Genomic DNA, 16,404 nt, shown 5'->3' on the forward strand with positions numbered 1-16,404 from the left:
TGTAGTTGCAAAACGTACATCTAGAGGGCGCTGCTCTTCTGAAGCCTGCTTTTTTGCTGCCTCTATGATTAAAACAGAAAGCATAAGGATCACACAAATAAAGTGGTTCAGAACAAAAGCACATGATTGAAAACACTTACCAGCTTGCATGGCCAAAGCTAAGAGAGTCCGTCTCTTTGGGGGTCTACCCCTCTTTCTTTTTTCAGGTTGAGGTTTAGGCTCAGATTCCTTATGAACAGAAGAAAAATAAATCACGTAGTACAGGTTGTAAAATAAAGGAAACCGGATTATAAGAGGTAAAAGACACATAACTAACCACATCAGATTTTGGATCTGGTTGCGTTCCTTGTACTTTCTCCTCTTCCTTTACATATTTATCCTCGCTTTTTTTGATTGGGTCAATATCTGTGTTCAGAAGCACAATGATTTTTATAGGTTCTGATCTTACACAGCATTTATGGACACAGCAGAGACAATTTGGGATATCCTGTTGTAGTCTTCCCAAGCATTGGACAATTCTTACCTTCTTGCTTTGTAATACTTTTAGGTTCTTTTGGTCGGTCCATATTTATTGAAAGAGAATCATCTAAGACATCAGGTTTCTGGTCCTATGCATGAAAGGAAAAAAAAAAATGGATCCAAGCTTCTCAAAATTAGGCCTCTAAGGCCAATAGGTACATTAGCTGAGTATCATAAAAAGGGGTATTCCAAGTTGATTTTTTTCTTTATTAAAATGTGCTCAGCATGGGAGGAAAAAAAAAAAAAAAAAAAAAAAAAAAAATTTTCCCTCCCAGGCTGAGCACATTTTAATAAAGAAAAAAAAAAATCTACTTTGAATACCCCTTTTTATGATATAGATATATATTTATTTTCTCCCATGGCTGGCCCCATTGCACCTTGCTTGCTGTGTTTGGGGATCGGCACAAACTGCCTGCTCAGCAATTCAGCAAATAAGGAGTCTTCTGTGGCCCCTGATTGGCTAAGCAGGCAGTGCTGTGCAGCGGGACCGGCTATGGGAAACCAGCTGCGGCATCCGCCAAGGCTGAGCACATTATTTGAAGAATTAAATAGAAATGATAAAATTTCTCTCTTTCATTTTCTCTACAGAATGTCTCCACTTATTATCAATGCAGATTCCAATGTAAACTAAATGACTGAACACAGCTTCTAATCCTGCGCATCAAATCTGCACAGAATAATGTACGTGTGAATAGACCCTTAAAGGGAAAATTTGATCCTACCCGATCCCATGGTCACCACAACTAGTGCTTCTCTTGATAGGCGTTAATGATTTACCGACAAAATTTAGAGCGCCGATTTGCATGATTTGTGTCATTGCCAAAACTGTATTACACCGAAAATGGAAATCGGCCGAAATACCCACTTCTGACGAATTACCAGCAGCAATTAACCTTACCTGTGCCCACGAGAAAATACTATCATTAGGTAACGACACTCACCAAGCTTTCCTATCTAGATGGAGCTGTTGGCTCCGCTATACACACTATGTGGGAGTTTGACCTTTTTGCTCTATACATCACACCTGCACCCCCCCACACAGAGGTATTAATCATGCCATTGAACTGCTACGGCTATTACATAGTTCTCGTCCCTTTATAAAACAGCAATGTTATGATTAAATCTAAGATTGCAATACTGTCATAGTCAAATATGTCTCTCCTATGTATTGCCACTTTGTATGTACACCGAGCTTATTTCCTTGTTTTGATTGGTTATGTAAACTTTGCGATTCACGCTGGGTATGCCTGGCTAACTTTGTAAATTTGAAAACTTAATAAAAACTATTAATTTAAAAAAAAAAAAAAAAAAAAAAAAAGGAAAATTTGCAAAAACTTCACAAAAGATTTTTCAAAAGTAATTTCAACCTAAAAAGGTGATCAAAACAATAAGAATATTGTTTATTTGCATATATTTATTGGAAGGATATAGGAGACTAGGGCTACACAATATGGGAAAAATGTGCGATTGCGATTATGGGCCTAAATATTTCGATTTCTATATGCGATGCGATATTCTATATGCGATGCGATATAATAAATGGTGAAATCCCTCCATTCCATGTCCGATCTCCATTTTACAACTATCCACTCATTTTATGCCCACCGCCCATTTTACATCATCTCCCCTGTCACATTCTCCCCTCATGGTCACATCTTCTTCCATCACATTTTCCCCCTGTCACATTCCCCCCTGCCACATTCTCACCCCCTGCCACATTCTCACCCCCATATCACATCTCCCCCCCCCCACTCACATCCCCCCCGTCACATTCTCCCTGACCCCCCTGTCACACATTCCCCCCCCAGCCTAGTCACATTCTCCCCCCTGTAAGTAGCTTTTTGTACTGCAGCAATACACCGGGTCTTCAAATCTCCCACCGGATCCGGGAAACCCAGTGTGTTTGCAGCCGCAAGAGACCTTTCCCCATCAGCCAATCACTGGCTTGACACGTGACACAGCTGCGTCCAGCGATTGGCTGAAAAGGGAAAAGTCCTATTATTTGTATGGTAAAGAGGAGACCCCCGGACTGCACGGAGACGAACGGCATCTGCAGGGACCGGGAATGTGAGCAGAAGATTTTTATTTTTACCCCCTGCACCCTTTCAGTGTTTTTCTAGCAGGGTGATTCCAGCTGTTGTGAAACTACTACTACCAGCATGCCCAGACAGCCTTTGCTGGTCCGGGCATGCTGGGAGTTTTAGTTTTGCAACAACTGGAGGCACCCTGGTTGGGAAACACTGACTTAGTATTTAAACTTGTTTTTACCCGCTCTGGCCGGCCCCGCCTGCAGCAGCACATGGAAGCCAGCCCGAGCAGATAATCGCAGGTTTTCCCAGGGGGCCGTATCGCTATATTGCAAAAAGCAAAAGTCACGATTCGATTGCTTTTGCGATATATCGGGCAGCCCTAAAGGAGACAAAAACGTGTTTCATCCGACACAATGTGTATAAACAGCTGAGAGTGCGTGCAAATCCAGCTTTACTGCTATGCGACAACCACCAACATTAGATTACTAAAACACCCAAATTGACGGGTTACTTACACAAGAGTCAGCATTCTGCTCAGAACATACACGCTCCATGACACAGTCTGAGGGAAAAAAAAATGTAAAACAAAAGAGATTATTGTAGGGAACTGCCCAGTAAACAATATTAATGTGCGCACACCCTTAATACTGGTAGTATGACATAGTAGCCCACAGGCCAGTCTGTTAGAATAGGTTTGGTTCCCCATGCATTCAGTGACAGACTGAGTGGGCATTTTACTCTCCGTTGACACGTGGAGCAGAAGGTGCTGGCCAGTCAGGACTGGCCACCATGGGGACGCATTAGCAGGTAGTGGCATGTAAGTACTCATTTTTAAACAGTCTAATCCCTTTAACAATAATTAACAAACCCGGACAAATATTGCCATGAATAAGACTTTAATGGATAGTTCAAAAAGGTCCCTGTAAACAGGCAAACAAATTTATATAGTTGATTGGCACTAAGGGGTTAAACTAAGGTCAGAGGAGTGCCTATAGCCATTCGGTCCCAGCTGCCATCAGCAGCCAGGACCCGCGGCTAATGCCGGGCATCATCCCTTTAGATGCCGCGATCAAAGTTGATTGCGGCACATAAAATGCAGAAAAGAGACTCCCGGCAGCTCAGCAGAGCTGATCAGGCTAATCACAGGGAAATGTTCCAATCAGCTGAGAGGACGGTATAGCATTAAACAGTGTATGCAATCTAATGATTGCATGCAATAGTCCCCTATGGGGGCTAAAATAAAAAATAAAATAAAATTAAAAAAAGATTTTGAATAAATGATTTAACCCCTTCAAAAATAAGACTAAATAAAACTTTTACTATAAAAATAAAATAAAAAATAAAAACACATGCGGCACCGCCGCAGGCGTAAATGTCTGTACTATGAAAATAAAGCGTTAATTAAACCGCACGGGTCAATGGCAGAGACGTTAAAAAACTTTAAAAGTCGAAAATTGCATATATTTTGTCACTTTGTATACCCCAAAAAAGAAAAAAAATATAAGTATCAAAAAGTCCTGTCAAAACAAAAATAGTACCGATAACTTCAGACCACGGCACAAAAAATGAGCCCTCCTAAAGCCCCGTATACGGAAAAAAAAATAATAATTAAAAAACGTTAATTTTCAATCAAAGAGTGATTTTTTTTTATAAACAAGTAAAACAAAATAAAACATACACACACACATATATATTATATATATATATATATATATATGTTATTTTAATCGTACAGAATTAAGGTAAGGGGCCTCATTTACTAAGAGTGTATGGTTTTTACTGGTGGGAAGTGTTTCAGACTTGCAGGATTCCGCTCTTTTTACTTGGGGAAAAAGTTGGGAAAATTTGTCTGACCAGCTTTTTCTAGGTGGAAATTTCCAGCCATTTATCCACAGGATTGTGTGAATTCAATAGTAAATAGGTCGGGCTGTGAAACCACACCCTTTTTGTGCTGGGCACACCCCCATTGTGTCAGACCACACCCCTTTGTTTTTTCACAGTACAACATGGGGTTTGTCGGATTTTCTTGGCGCACACGTCGCAGACACTTTGCGCCAAAATAACCAGACAAAAACTGTTATTAACTTAGTAAATGAGGGCCAAGGTGTCATCGTCATTGTTACTGAAAAGTGCACTGTGTAGAATCGGAAGGCCTCAAAAAGTTACAATTTACATAGATACCTAGATACATACATAGATTTTGTGGTGAAATGATTGATGTCATTACAAAGTACAAATGGTGGCGCAAAAAACAAGCCCTTGTGTAAGAGTCAGTAGGTGGAGGTTATGACTTTTACAAGGGGAGGTGCAAAAACACAAAAGTGCAAAAATGAAAAAAAAAGCCTGCATCCTTAAGGGGTTAAACAACAATTTATATGGGGCAATTATCGGAAGTGAATGACCAAAAATAGTTTGCACGGCCCTTCACTTCCATTACTGTTGGCAGCAGAATCCTAAAAAAAAGGATGTGTTAATTACACTTAGAGGAGAATCATCCCATTCCCCCAATTATCATTCCCTGTATTCTCTGTACAATTTAGGGTCCAGTTAGCAGAGTTGGATCCTCTGACATACACACTATACAAAGTAGCCAAACAAGTCTTTAAATTGAACTTTAAAGGGGTACTCCGCCCCTAGACATCTTATCCCCTATCCAAAAGGATAGGGGATAAGATGTCAGATCGCCGGGATCCCGCTGCTGGGGACCCTGGGGATCACTGCTGGGGACCCTGGGGATCGCCGCTGCAGCACCCCGCTATCATTACTGCTCAGAGCGAGATCGCTCTGCACGTAATGACGGCTCCACCCCTTGTGACGTCACGGCCTGCCCCAGTCAATACAAGTCTATGGGAGGGGGCGTGGCAGTAGTCACGCCCCCTGCCATAGACTTGCATTAAGGGGGCGGGCCGTGATGTCATGAGGAGCGGAGCCATGACGTTACGCTGCTCCGGCCCCGTATCGCCCGTCATTATGCACAGAGCGAACTCGCTCTGTGCAGTAATGATGGCGGGGTGCCGCAGTGGCGATCCCTGGGGTGCCCAGCAGCGGGACCGCGGCGAACTAAGATCTTATCGCCTATCCTTTGGATAGGGGATAAGATGCCAGGGGTGGAGTACCCCTTTAAAAAGTACTCCGGTTTATTAAAATTTATCCTATATCCAAAAGATCTGGGATAAGTGTCTGATCATCAAATATGCGCAGGATACTGTACATGAATAGACCCTTAAAAACTTATTTTATCGCATGTAGTGTGTAAATTGAAGCACAAAAAAAAAAATAAGAGCCTACCTGAAGTAACTATTACATTTTGGTTTTCAGAGGCATCAGCTGAGGTAGAGTTTTGGCCTTCTGTTTTCTTTTCAATTTGGTGATTTGCGATAAAAGTTTCTTTAGACTCTTCAAGTTTGTTGCTGGACTGAGAAATACTACCCTTGTTGAGTTCTGGGGGAACTTCATTGGAATTTGAGGCTTTCCCTGTGTCCAATTCCTGTACTGCCATGGTTTTTAGAGCGGCTTCACTGCTGTCCGTAGAAGGAACGTGCATTTCATGGGCTTCTGATTTCTCTTCTAATAAAGCTTTGTTTGGTACATCATCAGAATACAATGTCTCATCCAAAAAGGTGTTGCTTGCCGCACTACTGCTTTCTATTAGAGAATCTTGAGACTCAACTAACGCTCTAGTGTCCAGGTCACCGGTGCATTTGTATTCCTCTTTTAAATCATCAAGTTTCTCCCCGGAAATCCCTGCAGCACCAAGTGTTAAGGACCCAGGTGCACATACATCAGAAAGATTACCACTCTTCACTGAAGTTCTATTTAATGGCATTGTTGATGCAACACTGACACTTGTAACATGGTCAAGTACTTTATCAACTTTTTCATCCTCAACCCGTGCCTCTGCCACTGACCCTTCCTCAACCCGTGCCTCTGCCACTGACCCTTCCTCAACCCGTGCCTCTGCCACTGACCCTTCCTCAACCCGTGCCTCTGCCACTGACCCTTCCTCAACCCGTGCCTCTGCCACTGACCCTTCCTCAACCCGTGCCTCTGCCACTGACCCTTCCTCAACCCGTGCCTCTGCCACTGACCCTTCCTCAACCCGTGCCTCTGCCACTGACCCTTCCTCAACCCGTGCCTCTGCCACTGACCCTTCCTCAACCCGTGCCTCTGCCACTGACCCTTCCTCAACCCGTGCCTCTGCCACTGACCCTTCCTCAACCCGTGCCTCTGCCACTGACCCTTCCTCAACCCGTGCCTCTGCCACTGACCCTTCCTCAACCCGTGCCTCTGCCACTGACCCTTCCTCAACCCGTGCCTCTGCCACTGACCCTTCCTCAACCCGTGCCTCTGCCACTGACCCTTCCTCAACCCGTGCCTCTGCCACTGACCCTTCCTCAACCCGTGCCTCTGCCACTGACCCTTCCTCAACCCGTGCCTCTGCCACTGACCCTTCCTCAACCCGTGCCTCTGCCACTGACCCTTCCTCAACCCGTGCCTCTGCCACTGACCCATCCTCAACCCGTGCCTCTGCCACTGACCCATCCTCAACCCGTGCCTCTGCCACTGACCCTTCCTCAACCCGTGCCTCTGCCACTGACCCTTCCTCATCCTGTGCCTCTGCCACTGACCCTTCCTCATCCCCTGCCTCAACCCGTGCCTCTGCCACTGACCCTTGCTCGACCCGTGCCTCTGCCACTGACCCTTCCTCGACCCGTGCCTCTGCCACCGACCCTTCCTCAACCCGTGCCTCTGCCACCGACCCATCCTCAACCCGTGCTTCTGCCACTGACCCATCCTCAACCCGTGCCTCTGCCACTGACCCATCCTCAACCCGTGCTTCTGCCACCGACCCTTCCTCAACCCGTGCCTCTGCCACTGACCCATCCTCAACCCGTGCTTCTGCCACTGACCCATCCTCAACCCTTGCCTCTGCCACTGACCCATCCTCAACCCTTGCCTCTGCCACTGCCACTTCCTCATCCCCTTCCTCAACCCGTGCCTCCGCCACTGACCCTTCCTCAACCCGTGCCTCCGCCACTGACCCTTCCTCAACCCCTGCCACTGACCCTTCCTCAACCCCTGCCACTGACCCTTCCTCAACCCCTGCCACTGACCCTTCCTCAACCCCTGCCACTGACCCTTCCTCAACCCCTGCCACTGACCCTTCCTCAACCCCTGCCACTGACCCTTCCTCAACCCCTGCCACTGACCCTTCCTCAACCCCTGCCACTGACCCTTCCTCAACCCCTGCCACTGACCCTTCCTCAACCCCTGCCACTGACCCTTCCTCAACCCCTGCCACTGACCCTTCCTCAACCCCTTCCTCAACCAGTGCCTCTACCACTCTCCCGTCCTCAACCCGTTCCTCTGCCCCTGCCTCAACCCGTGCCTCTGCCCCTTCCTCAACCAGTGCCTCTGCCCCTGCCCCTTCCTCAACCAGTGCCTCTGCCCCTTTCTCAACCAGTCCCTCTGCCCCTTCCTCAACCCGTGCCTCTGCCACTGCCCCTTCCTCAACCCGTGCCTCTGCCACAGCCCCTTCAACTTGTGCATCTGCCATCAGTTTTTCTTCAACCCTTGCCTCTGACACTGACTTTTCCTCAACCTGTGCCACTGCCTCTTCCACAGCAGGTGCTTCTGCCACTGCCTCCTCCGCAACTTTAGCCTCTGGCATAGCCTCTTCATCAATTTGTGCTTCTACTACAGACACTCTTTCAACCTGGGCTTTTGCCACCGACTCTTCCTCAACCTGTGCCACTGCCTCTTCTAAAGCACATGCCTTTGTCACTGCCTCGTCCACAACCTGTGCCTCTGGCATGACCTCTACCTTAATTTGTGTTTTTTCTACCAACTCTTCCTCGACCTGTGCCCCATCTACAACCTCTGTTTCTCCTGCTGTATCTTCCATAGCATCTGCTTCTGCCATTGTCTCTTCCACAATCTGTACCTCTGGCATGGCCTCTTCCTTAATATGTGTTTTTGTTATTAGCTCTTCCTCAACCTGTGTCTCTTCCTCATCCGCAGTTTCTCCCGCTGCATCTTCCACAGCATGTGCTTCTGCCACTCTCTCTTCCACAACTTGTACCTCTGGCATGGCCTTTTCTACAACTTGCGCTTCTGCCTCAACTTGTGCCACTTCCTCTCCCATTGCTACTTCCACAAATAGTGGCTCTACCATTGCCTTTTTAACCTGTGCCTCAGCCACTACCCCTTCCACAACTGGTTCCACAGTCTCTTCAACCTGTGACAAGGCCTCTTCAACCCCACTGTTCAAGATATTGCTTGGGACTTCTGCAGCATGTATTAAATTACTGGAATTTTGATCTACATTGATTGAAAATGAAGAATCTTCACTTGCAGTCCCAGTACTTGTGACAAACCCTTCTCCCTCCTCTTCATCTTCTTTCGCTCCAGTACTTGTGATGGCACTTTCATCATCTTCCGTGGTAACTCTGGAATCTATACTTGCAGGCCTACTCATGATATTGCTACTTTCAGTGCTTTCTCGGGCACAGCATGCATTGTTATCTTGCTTTACACCATAATTTTCTTCAGAAATGCCTGTACTGGTGACAGCACCTTCACCTTCTTCCAACACAGGTCTAGAAGCTTCATGCTCTGTTACTATATCAACAATCTCCTCAAACTGTTCATTCTCAGCAGAAGCATTTCTCTCAGGATCTTCAGGGTCCATGTTTTCAGCAGATGCCTCAGATTCCTGATTTTCATTTATATCAATATCATTTGTATGAGAAACTGCCACTTCTACAGGACAGTAAGCTACATTTCCTGTATCAACTTTCTCTGCATAACTTACGTGACCATAAGCTTCAGAACTGTCCCTGCTCTCAGGTGACACTCTTGCTCCAGTGCTGGCACTAGTTACCACACCATCAGTTTCTCGATCTCTCACTTCTCTTGATACACTGCAAACATGTTTTTGCTCCTCAGAGCTTGCACTGCTTACAGCATCCTCCTTTTCATAGCTTACATCATTATCCCCATTTTCCAAGTTTGCCTCAATGCATCCTGAATCGTTGTTCGCTTCTGCTGACAGATGAACTGCAACTTCTTCGGAGGTACCAGATATTGCCCTGTTGCTGTGGTTATCTGCAAAGCTTGATTCTACTGATATTTCTAAAGCACCACTATTTGTCTCATTCCCAACAGTTCCCTCTCTTTCAGTATCATCATTCTCTCTCTCAGTGCTGGAAGACGTTGTTGCATCATCGACAATAGGTCTATCGATGGCTGCCTCCATTTGGATTTCTTGGCCTATACCATCAATAAAGCTTGAAGAGCTGGCTGCTTCATGATTTTTGCATGGACCCACAGCCTGTGTTTCTTCTAAGCTACTTCCCATGATGTAATCTGATGACGTGGCATTATTGTCATTATCAAAAGATGATTCCATAGTGTTGCTTGAACTCGCAGCAGTAGCTTCACTATTAACATCATGGTCTTTATTTGCACTTGAGTCATTGTTAATAGTTGCAGATGCAGTGGAAGAAGCTTTGTTGGAAATAACAGCACAAGTTTTGTCATCTTCTATGCTGCTGTCCATCATGTCGCTGGATGTAGCAGTCTGTTCATTTGCCTTATTTGCAAAAGCACTTTCCACATTCTCTTCAGTCCTATCTGCAGCCATTGTGCTTGATGATGCAGGTACTTCATCTGTTCTTACAGTGTCCTCTGCATATAATGTGTCCAAAGCATCAGAAGACGTTGGTGTGCCAGTACCTCTGTCTATGTCCATAGTACATCTCATGCTTAAATCCTCTTCTGCACTGCTGTCCATTAAGACACTTGAAGATGCTGTTGGTTGCGTATTGGGATACAGATGTAAACTGACACTAATGCTAGTTGAGTTACTCGATGAAGTTGCTGTAGTGTCAGTACTATTACCAGGAGATGATCTGTCAAACCGATCAGCAATGATGCTCATTGCAATGCTAGAAGATGTTGTAGCTTCTGTGTTTTCCGAGGTCAATGCAGCCGAGTCATTTGTACTACTCTGCCTGAAAGAACTTGAAGAGGATGCTGCCTCTTCAGTAGAAGTTCGAGTAAGAACCAAAGGATCTCCGCTGCTTGAAGATGCAGTATTGTCCTTATCCTTACTGTGTTTATTATACTTGTTGCTTTGACCCTCTCCACTACTAGAACAGCTCGAGGTACTTCCAGAGTACAGGTCTCTGCTGATGGATACTTCAGTACTACTGTCCATGGCAAGATCTGATGAGTTTCCTGGATATTCTTTGGGAGTTCCAGAAGAAATAAAGTTTGTACATGTATCATTCATGCCATCTTGCTCTGTGCTTGAGGTGGCACGAGTATTTTTACTTTCCTCTGCATTACCAAACGTATGGTTACTTCTGCAGGTACTAGGTACACTACTGGAAGAACTTGCTGCATTGTCGTTCTCTCTTTCTAAAGAGTCATCAGTCATACTGCTATCCATTAAATTACTGGATGATGCTGCTACATGTTCACCATCTATTTCTGATGAGACTAGAGACACTTCAAAGTTCATCCCTCTACTCCTATTGATCACACTACTTGAAGAGGTGGCTGTGTGCCTTTCTGACAACCCAAGACCTCCATCAATGTCTGCTACAGCCACTGATGAGGTTGCTGCTTGCGTAGTTATGTTTTCAGAAATGGCAGGCATGCAGTAACTTTCTGAAGATGTTGCTATATGGATTACAGCATTATTGGTACGTTCAATTTCAGAGGTGGTATCAGAAGATGTTGCTGTGTGGGTATCATTGTGGCACTCCCTTAAGGCAAGAGAGCCTTCGTTATGGTTAGACGAAGAGGCTGCATTCTCCTGATTGTTTTCTCTAGATTCTCTGTTTGCACTTGATGTTGCAGGATTAAAGGTAATGATACTTGCTTGTTCTGGAAGATTATCACTGGTGCTTTGTGAACAGGTTTCTGAACTTTCTGTGTTGTCATGAAACAAAGTTCTATCAGTGCTTGAAGTAGTGGTGGCATCCTCAAAGCTATTTTCTGACAACATTGTAAAATCTCCGTCATCTTCTACAAAGTTGCCATCTGCAGAAGCCGAAGAATTATAACCCCTGCTATTATCAAGGTTTACAGAGTCCATTTCAATGCAGCTTTTATCGGTGGCAATATCCAAATTGGGATTGGAAGAAGTGGCAGTGTCTTCTCCAAGGAGCCTCAATTCATTGGTAGTTTCTACAACGGAGCTGGAAGAAGCAGCAGCATCTTCACATTCAGTTTCTTTCACACTCCGATTATCAAACCCAGAATGCACAGCAATACTGCTACCGGCCTGTCCCTGACTAGCATCCATCTTACTACTTTCAACATTTCTTTCTGTACAAGTCACATTTACAGAACTAGCATCTCTTAGGACAACCGTAGAGCCATCTTTAGATGCATTGTATCTCTCAAAGTTTTCACTCTCTGATGTATCAATATCCATAGTAGAAGCTTCCCCTTCTACATTATTTCCAGTGACTTGGTTATCACGTTCCACAGAATCAGTCTCAACTAGAATGATGGCACTTTCCTTTTTCATTGCCTCTTTAGTGCTTTTTCCATCCTCTTCAGCAAGGTCACTAGTGGAAATTTCACCATCATTGGAATCTGTCACTTCAGAGTATACTTCATCAGGAGACAAACTGGAGTTGTCCATGTTATTGGTTTCTGAAGAAGATTCCCTCGGTCCCTGAGCAGAATATTCAATCTCTCTGGGTTGCAGAGGAGCTCTACCACCAATTTCATTATCCGGATTCTTTGAGGTCTTGGGAGGGATTACCGAATCATTCTCCGTAGCAGTGGAGTTTGGTCCACTGGGCAAATTCATTTTATTACGTTGACTGTCTACAGATGTTGCTGTTGATGCATCAGTTTCCTTACTAACCTTGGTAGCTGTCACTTGTAAAGGAGTTGCAGTATTTTTAAAGGCACCACTGCTATCCTTTGAATCACTGCTTACATGTTTTGTCTTGGATTTAAGTAAAATAGATTTCTTTGAGGTAGTAGCTTCAGCAATAGAATGAGGGCTTGTAGTACCAAGATTTGTTATAGATTCTGCAGTTTCAGGATTTGTCTTTTCAGTGCTTTCCACGTGTATTTTTCCAAGCTTTTTGTTCTCTCTAGGTCGTTCAACATCTTTTGACTCACTGGAAATGTTAATATTTGTGTCACTTTCGTTTTCTAATTTTACCCCCTTATTAGTGCCACCTTTAGAACTTCCACTTTTATGTTCAGATTTCTTACTTGACTTTCTATCTGAGCTGCTGGAACGGTCTTGGACTCTCTTTTCCTCTGGATACTTCGAGGATCTTTCCTCCATTTTTCCACTTTCACTCTTTCGCCTCTCATCCTTATGACTATGCTTTGATTTAGAGGGTTCACCAGAATATTTCTTATCCAACTTAAGAGAGTCCCGATCCTTGCTGTCCAGCCGAGCTCTTTCCTTTGATTTGTCACTTGTATGTTTAGACTTCTGACTTACATCTTTAACTACAGTGCTAGAACTCTGAGAAACAGCATTTTCCCTTTGATCATCTTCTTTATCTTCAGGTTTAGATTTTCGATATTTCTCTGTTGACCCTTCCACCACAGTCTTCTCTTTTTCGTTCTTTTGGTTTGTCTCTTCTTGGTCATTCTGTTTCGGAGATTTACTACTGCTTTTAAACTTTGCTTTGGCATGAGTCTTCTCTTCTGAAGAGCTATGTGTTCTCTTTCTGTCTTTCACGCTCTCTTCCGGCCTTGAGTTATCAGAATTAGCGGAGTCAACTTCGTTTTTATCATCAGGTTTGTTTTTTTTCTCAGATGAACTGTGGGACCTTTTAAGCTCCCTGTGTTGTCTGGAATCGCTGGCTGATCGCTTATTCCGGTTCTCAGGTCTGGCCTTGTCAGTGGACTGGTGTCGTTCTCTTTTACTGCCATCTATTTTGCCTGTGTGATCAGATGATCTCTCATCTTTGCTGGAAGAAGAAGATGATGACTTCCCATCACTTTTCTGCTTATTTTTTCTATCAGCTCGTTCTTCAGAGCCAGATTTACTTAGACTGTGTTTACTCAATTGTTCATCTTTTGAGATCCTCTTAGCTTTTTGAGACTCCAACTCATCATTTGCTTGTCTATGTACACTGTCTGGTTTGTGTCTGTGCTTGGAGGAGGAACGCTCCTCTGAGTAAGTCCTTTCACGCTCACTTTTATGAGACTTAACTTCCTTCCTTGGCATGCTCTTGGCATTCTGTGAATCTCCTTCATTACTGTCCCTTTTTACATTTTTTTCAGATCTGCTTACATTTTTAGACTTTGAATAATCCTCAGATGTAGAGTCTAATCTCTCTACATGTTTACGAGTATCTTGCACTTCACTGTCTTGCGTTTTTTCTAAAGATGTTTTTTTCTTTAACTCTTTTTCTCCTCTGGAATCATTTTTACTATGCTCTGTGGACTCTTTCCTTGATGCTTTGTTAGGATCACTCCTTGCAGTATTAGACTTTAAGTCTCTTGTGGATGAGGAAGATCTGTCCAGTGACTATCAAAGACAAGAAAAAAAAATCTGTTTTAATATGACAAATTATTCCTAGTGTGTTCAATCATTAACAAGGCAAATTTAAAGCAATGGTAAACAAAGTGCTTATTTCCAAGTTATTCCCCCATTGTTAAAACCAGGCAGCAAAAAAAAGTTTACCGCTAATAAGTATATATTTGTTATGTGCTTTATTTGTGCGTGCCACAAAATTGCATACATTTGTGGTAAACTGCACATTGCTCTGGGGTGTGGAGCAGTTACCGTGACAAAATCACTACAAGTATATGCTCAGTCTTTTCCATGTAAAAAAAAACATTTCTGAGAATGTACCCAAAAATACTATGCTACTGACATCATGCTGTGGTGTCTTAAGGCTGGAGCAGTGGGGGATCACTTGTATAAAAATGTATTTAGTGCGAACATATTCCTGCAAACAGCTTGCCATTTCCTGTGTCCTCATGAAGAAGCAGAAGACATCTTACAGTTAGGAAGTCAAGAAGAACATTCACTCACCTAGAGCATTAATTTAAACCATATGCTAGTAAGTGCAAGATACTGCACCCGGGGCGTAAAAATCCAAGGGCAGAAGATAGATACTGCGGATAGGACTATCACATATTCTGAGGAAAGGGTTTTAGGGGTTATTTCAGAAGACAAAAGGTTGGCAGGCAATGTAACAGAGCAGCAGGAAATGCTAGCAGAATGCTTGGGTGTACAGGGAGAGGAAATAGCAGTAGAAAGAGGGAAGTGCTCATGCCACTGTACAGAGAACTGGTGAGACCTCAGAGAACCGGTAATATCCTGCACAGTACTGGAGACCGTATCTCCAGAAGGATAAAGAGATTTTTTTTTATTCACTGTAAAATCTCTCTCGTAGCCTTCATTGGGGAACACAGAGACGATGGGTATATGCTGCTTTCCACTAGGAGGCTGACACTAGGCAAAAAAAAGAAGTCAGCTCCTCCCTGCAGGAGATACCGCCCACTGGCACAGAGCTAATCAGTTGTGTCACAAAGCAGTAGGAGAAGCAAAACAACAAAGGAGATCTGTCCGGAGGACACCAGAAAGTAACAACAGGCAACCAACAGCCTGACCAGGAACCGTAAATGGGTAAGTGCTGTGTTCCCCAATGACAGCTACGAGAAAGATTTTACAGAGTACCAAAAAAAAAAAAAAAAAAAATTATAATCTCCTTTTCGCGTTCGCCTCATTGGAGAACACCGAGACCATGGGACGTACCAAAGCAGTCCCTGGGGTGGTAAAAACACTCGCCAGAGAAAGGAAGGACAGTTCAGAGACTGAAAACATGCATCTGTAGAGGAATGTGGACTAGGCCCAGACAGACACAAACCCCCTCAAAGCCCCCGCAAAACATGGGTGGTGAGCCAGGACAAGAAGGAGGGAAGTTTGCAGAGACTGGGATCCAACATTCAGCCAAATGCAACGAGAAATGGTCAGCCTGGAGGTGTGCTGGGCAAAACAACATCCTGGCAGGAGAGCGGAATCGAGCTCTGACAAAAAAAAGACACAAGATGCAGGACCACCAAGGCCTGGCCAAAACATGGAAGAGAGCAACAAGAGAACCCCATTCAGAGATATGTCCAAGCAAAGCCAACATAGCGAGGAAACGCTATCTGCCATAAGAGAAAAGGACTGGAGAGGTTCGAAGGGAAAGCCCTGCGAGGAGGCCAGCCTCAACAGAAGAGGTAGAGCGATCAGAAAGAAGCAGCTGAGCACGCCAAGCAAGAAGGCTAGAACTCAGAAGGTGGAAACTAGAACCTGCTGGAAATAAAACACAAGACCCACGTCCAGACACAAGCGCAAGGACGAGCAGGCCTGGGAGAAGGCTAGACCACATTTCCGACAAACCGACAGAGGCCCAGGAACCGTAGCCACAGTCCCAAAGCCATCCTGTGAGAAACTGGGCAGAAAACAAAACTCAGAGTACACCGGAAGGTGGAAAAGTGCACAACAAGTGAGCAAGCAAGAGCTGACCGGCAACACTGGAGCAGCCTCCCTAGGAACCAGAGGTTGCCAGATCCGGAAATAAGTTGAGGGACCTCAGAGTCCCACACCAGCTGATATCAAGAAAACCCAAGGCGGAACAAAATGCTTCAGGTGATTCGCTACAGATGTAGCTTTATCAAGAGGCAAGCTTGTCTATAAAGCTACATCCGTAGTGAAACATGTCGAGGGGGGGCAGTGTAAACGTTTTTAAGTTCAGGTGCCAAAGTCACTCCAAGATATGAGTGTTCCTGCAGGCACCTCTATTGGCAAATTATTCAGGCCACTATCTTGACAGGCTGGTCAGAAATTGTTACTAGTACATAGGAC

At 44.6% G+C, this 16,404-nt stretch overlaps 1 protein-coding gene across 1 annotated transcript in view; it reads right to left on the minus strand.

The window, feature by feature from the left end:
• The window catches only part of BOD1L1 (biorientation of chromosomes in cell division 1 like 1), a 102,057-nt gene that overhangs the window by 37,283 nt on the left and 48,370 nt on the right, over window positions 1-16,404 (minus strand). The window contains exons 10-16 of the mRNA XM_056555167.1: window positions 8,152-14,073; window positions 5,838-6,504; window positions 3,065-3,111; window positions 524-608; window positions 317-405; window positions 141-228; window positions 19-62 (exon numbers count right to left, since the gene is read on the minus strand). Coding sequence (XP_056411142.1) covers window positions 19-62; window positions 141-228; window positions 317-405; window positions 524-608; window positions 3,065-3,111; window positions 5,838-6,504; window positions 8,152-14,073 — 6,942 coding nt within the window. The remainder of the gene's footprint in view (window positions 1-18; window positions 63-140; window positions 229-316; window positions 406-523; window positions 609-3,064; window positions 3,112-5,837; window positions 6,505-8,151; window positions 14,074-16,404) is intronic.

Source organism: Hyla sarda, chromosome 1 (genome assembly GCF_029499605.1).
Source record: "Hyla sarda isolate aHylSar1 chromosome 1, aHylSar1.hap1, whole genome shotgun sequence".
In the NCBI taxonomy this organism is placed as follows: domain Eukaryota; kingdom Metazoa; phylum Chordata; class Amphibia; order Anura; family Hylidae; genus Hyla; species Hyla sarda.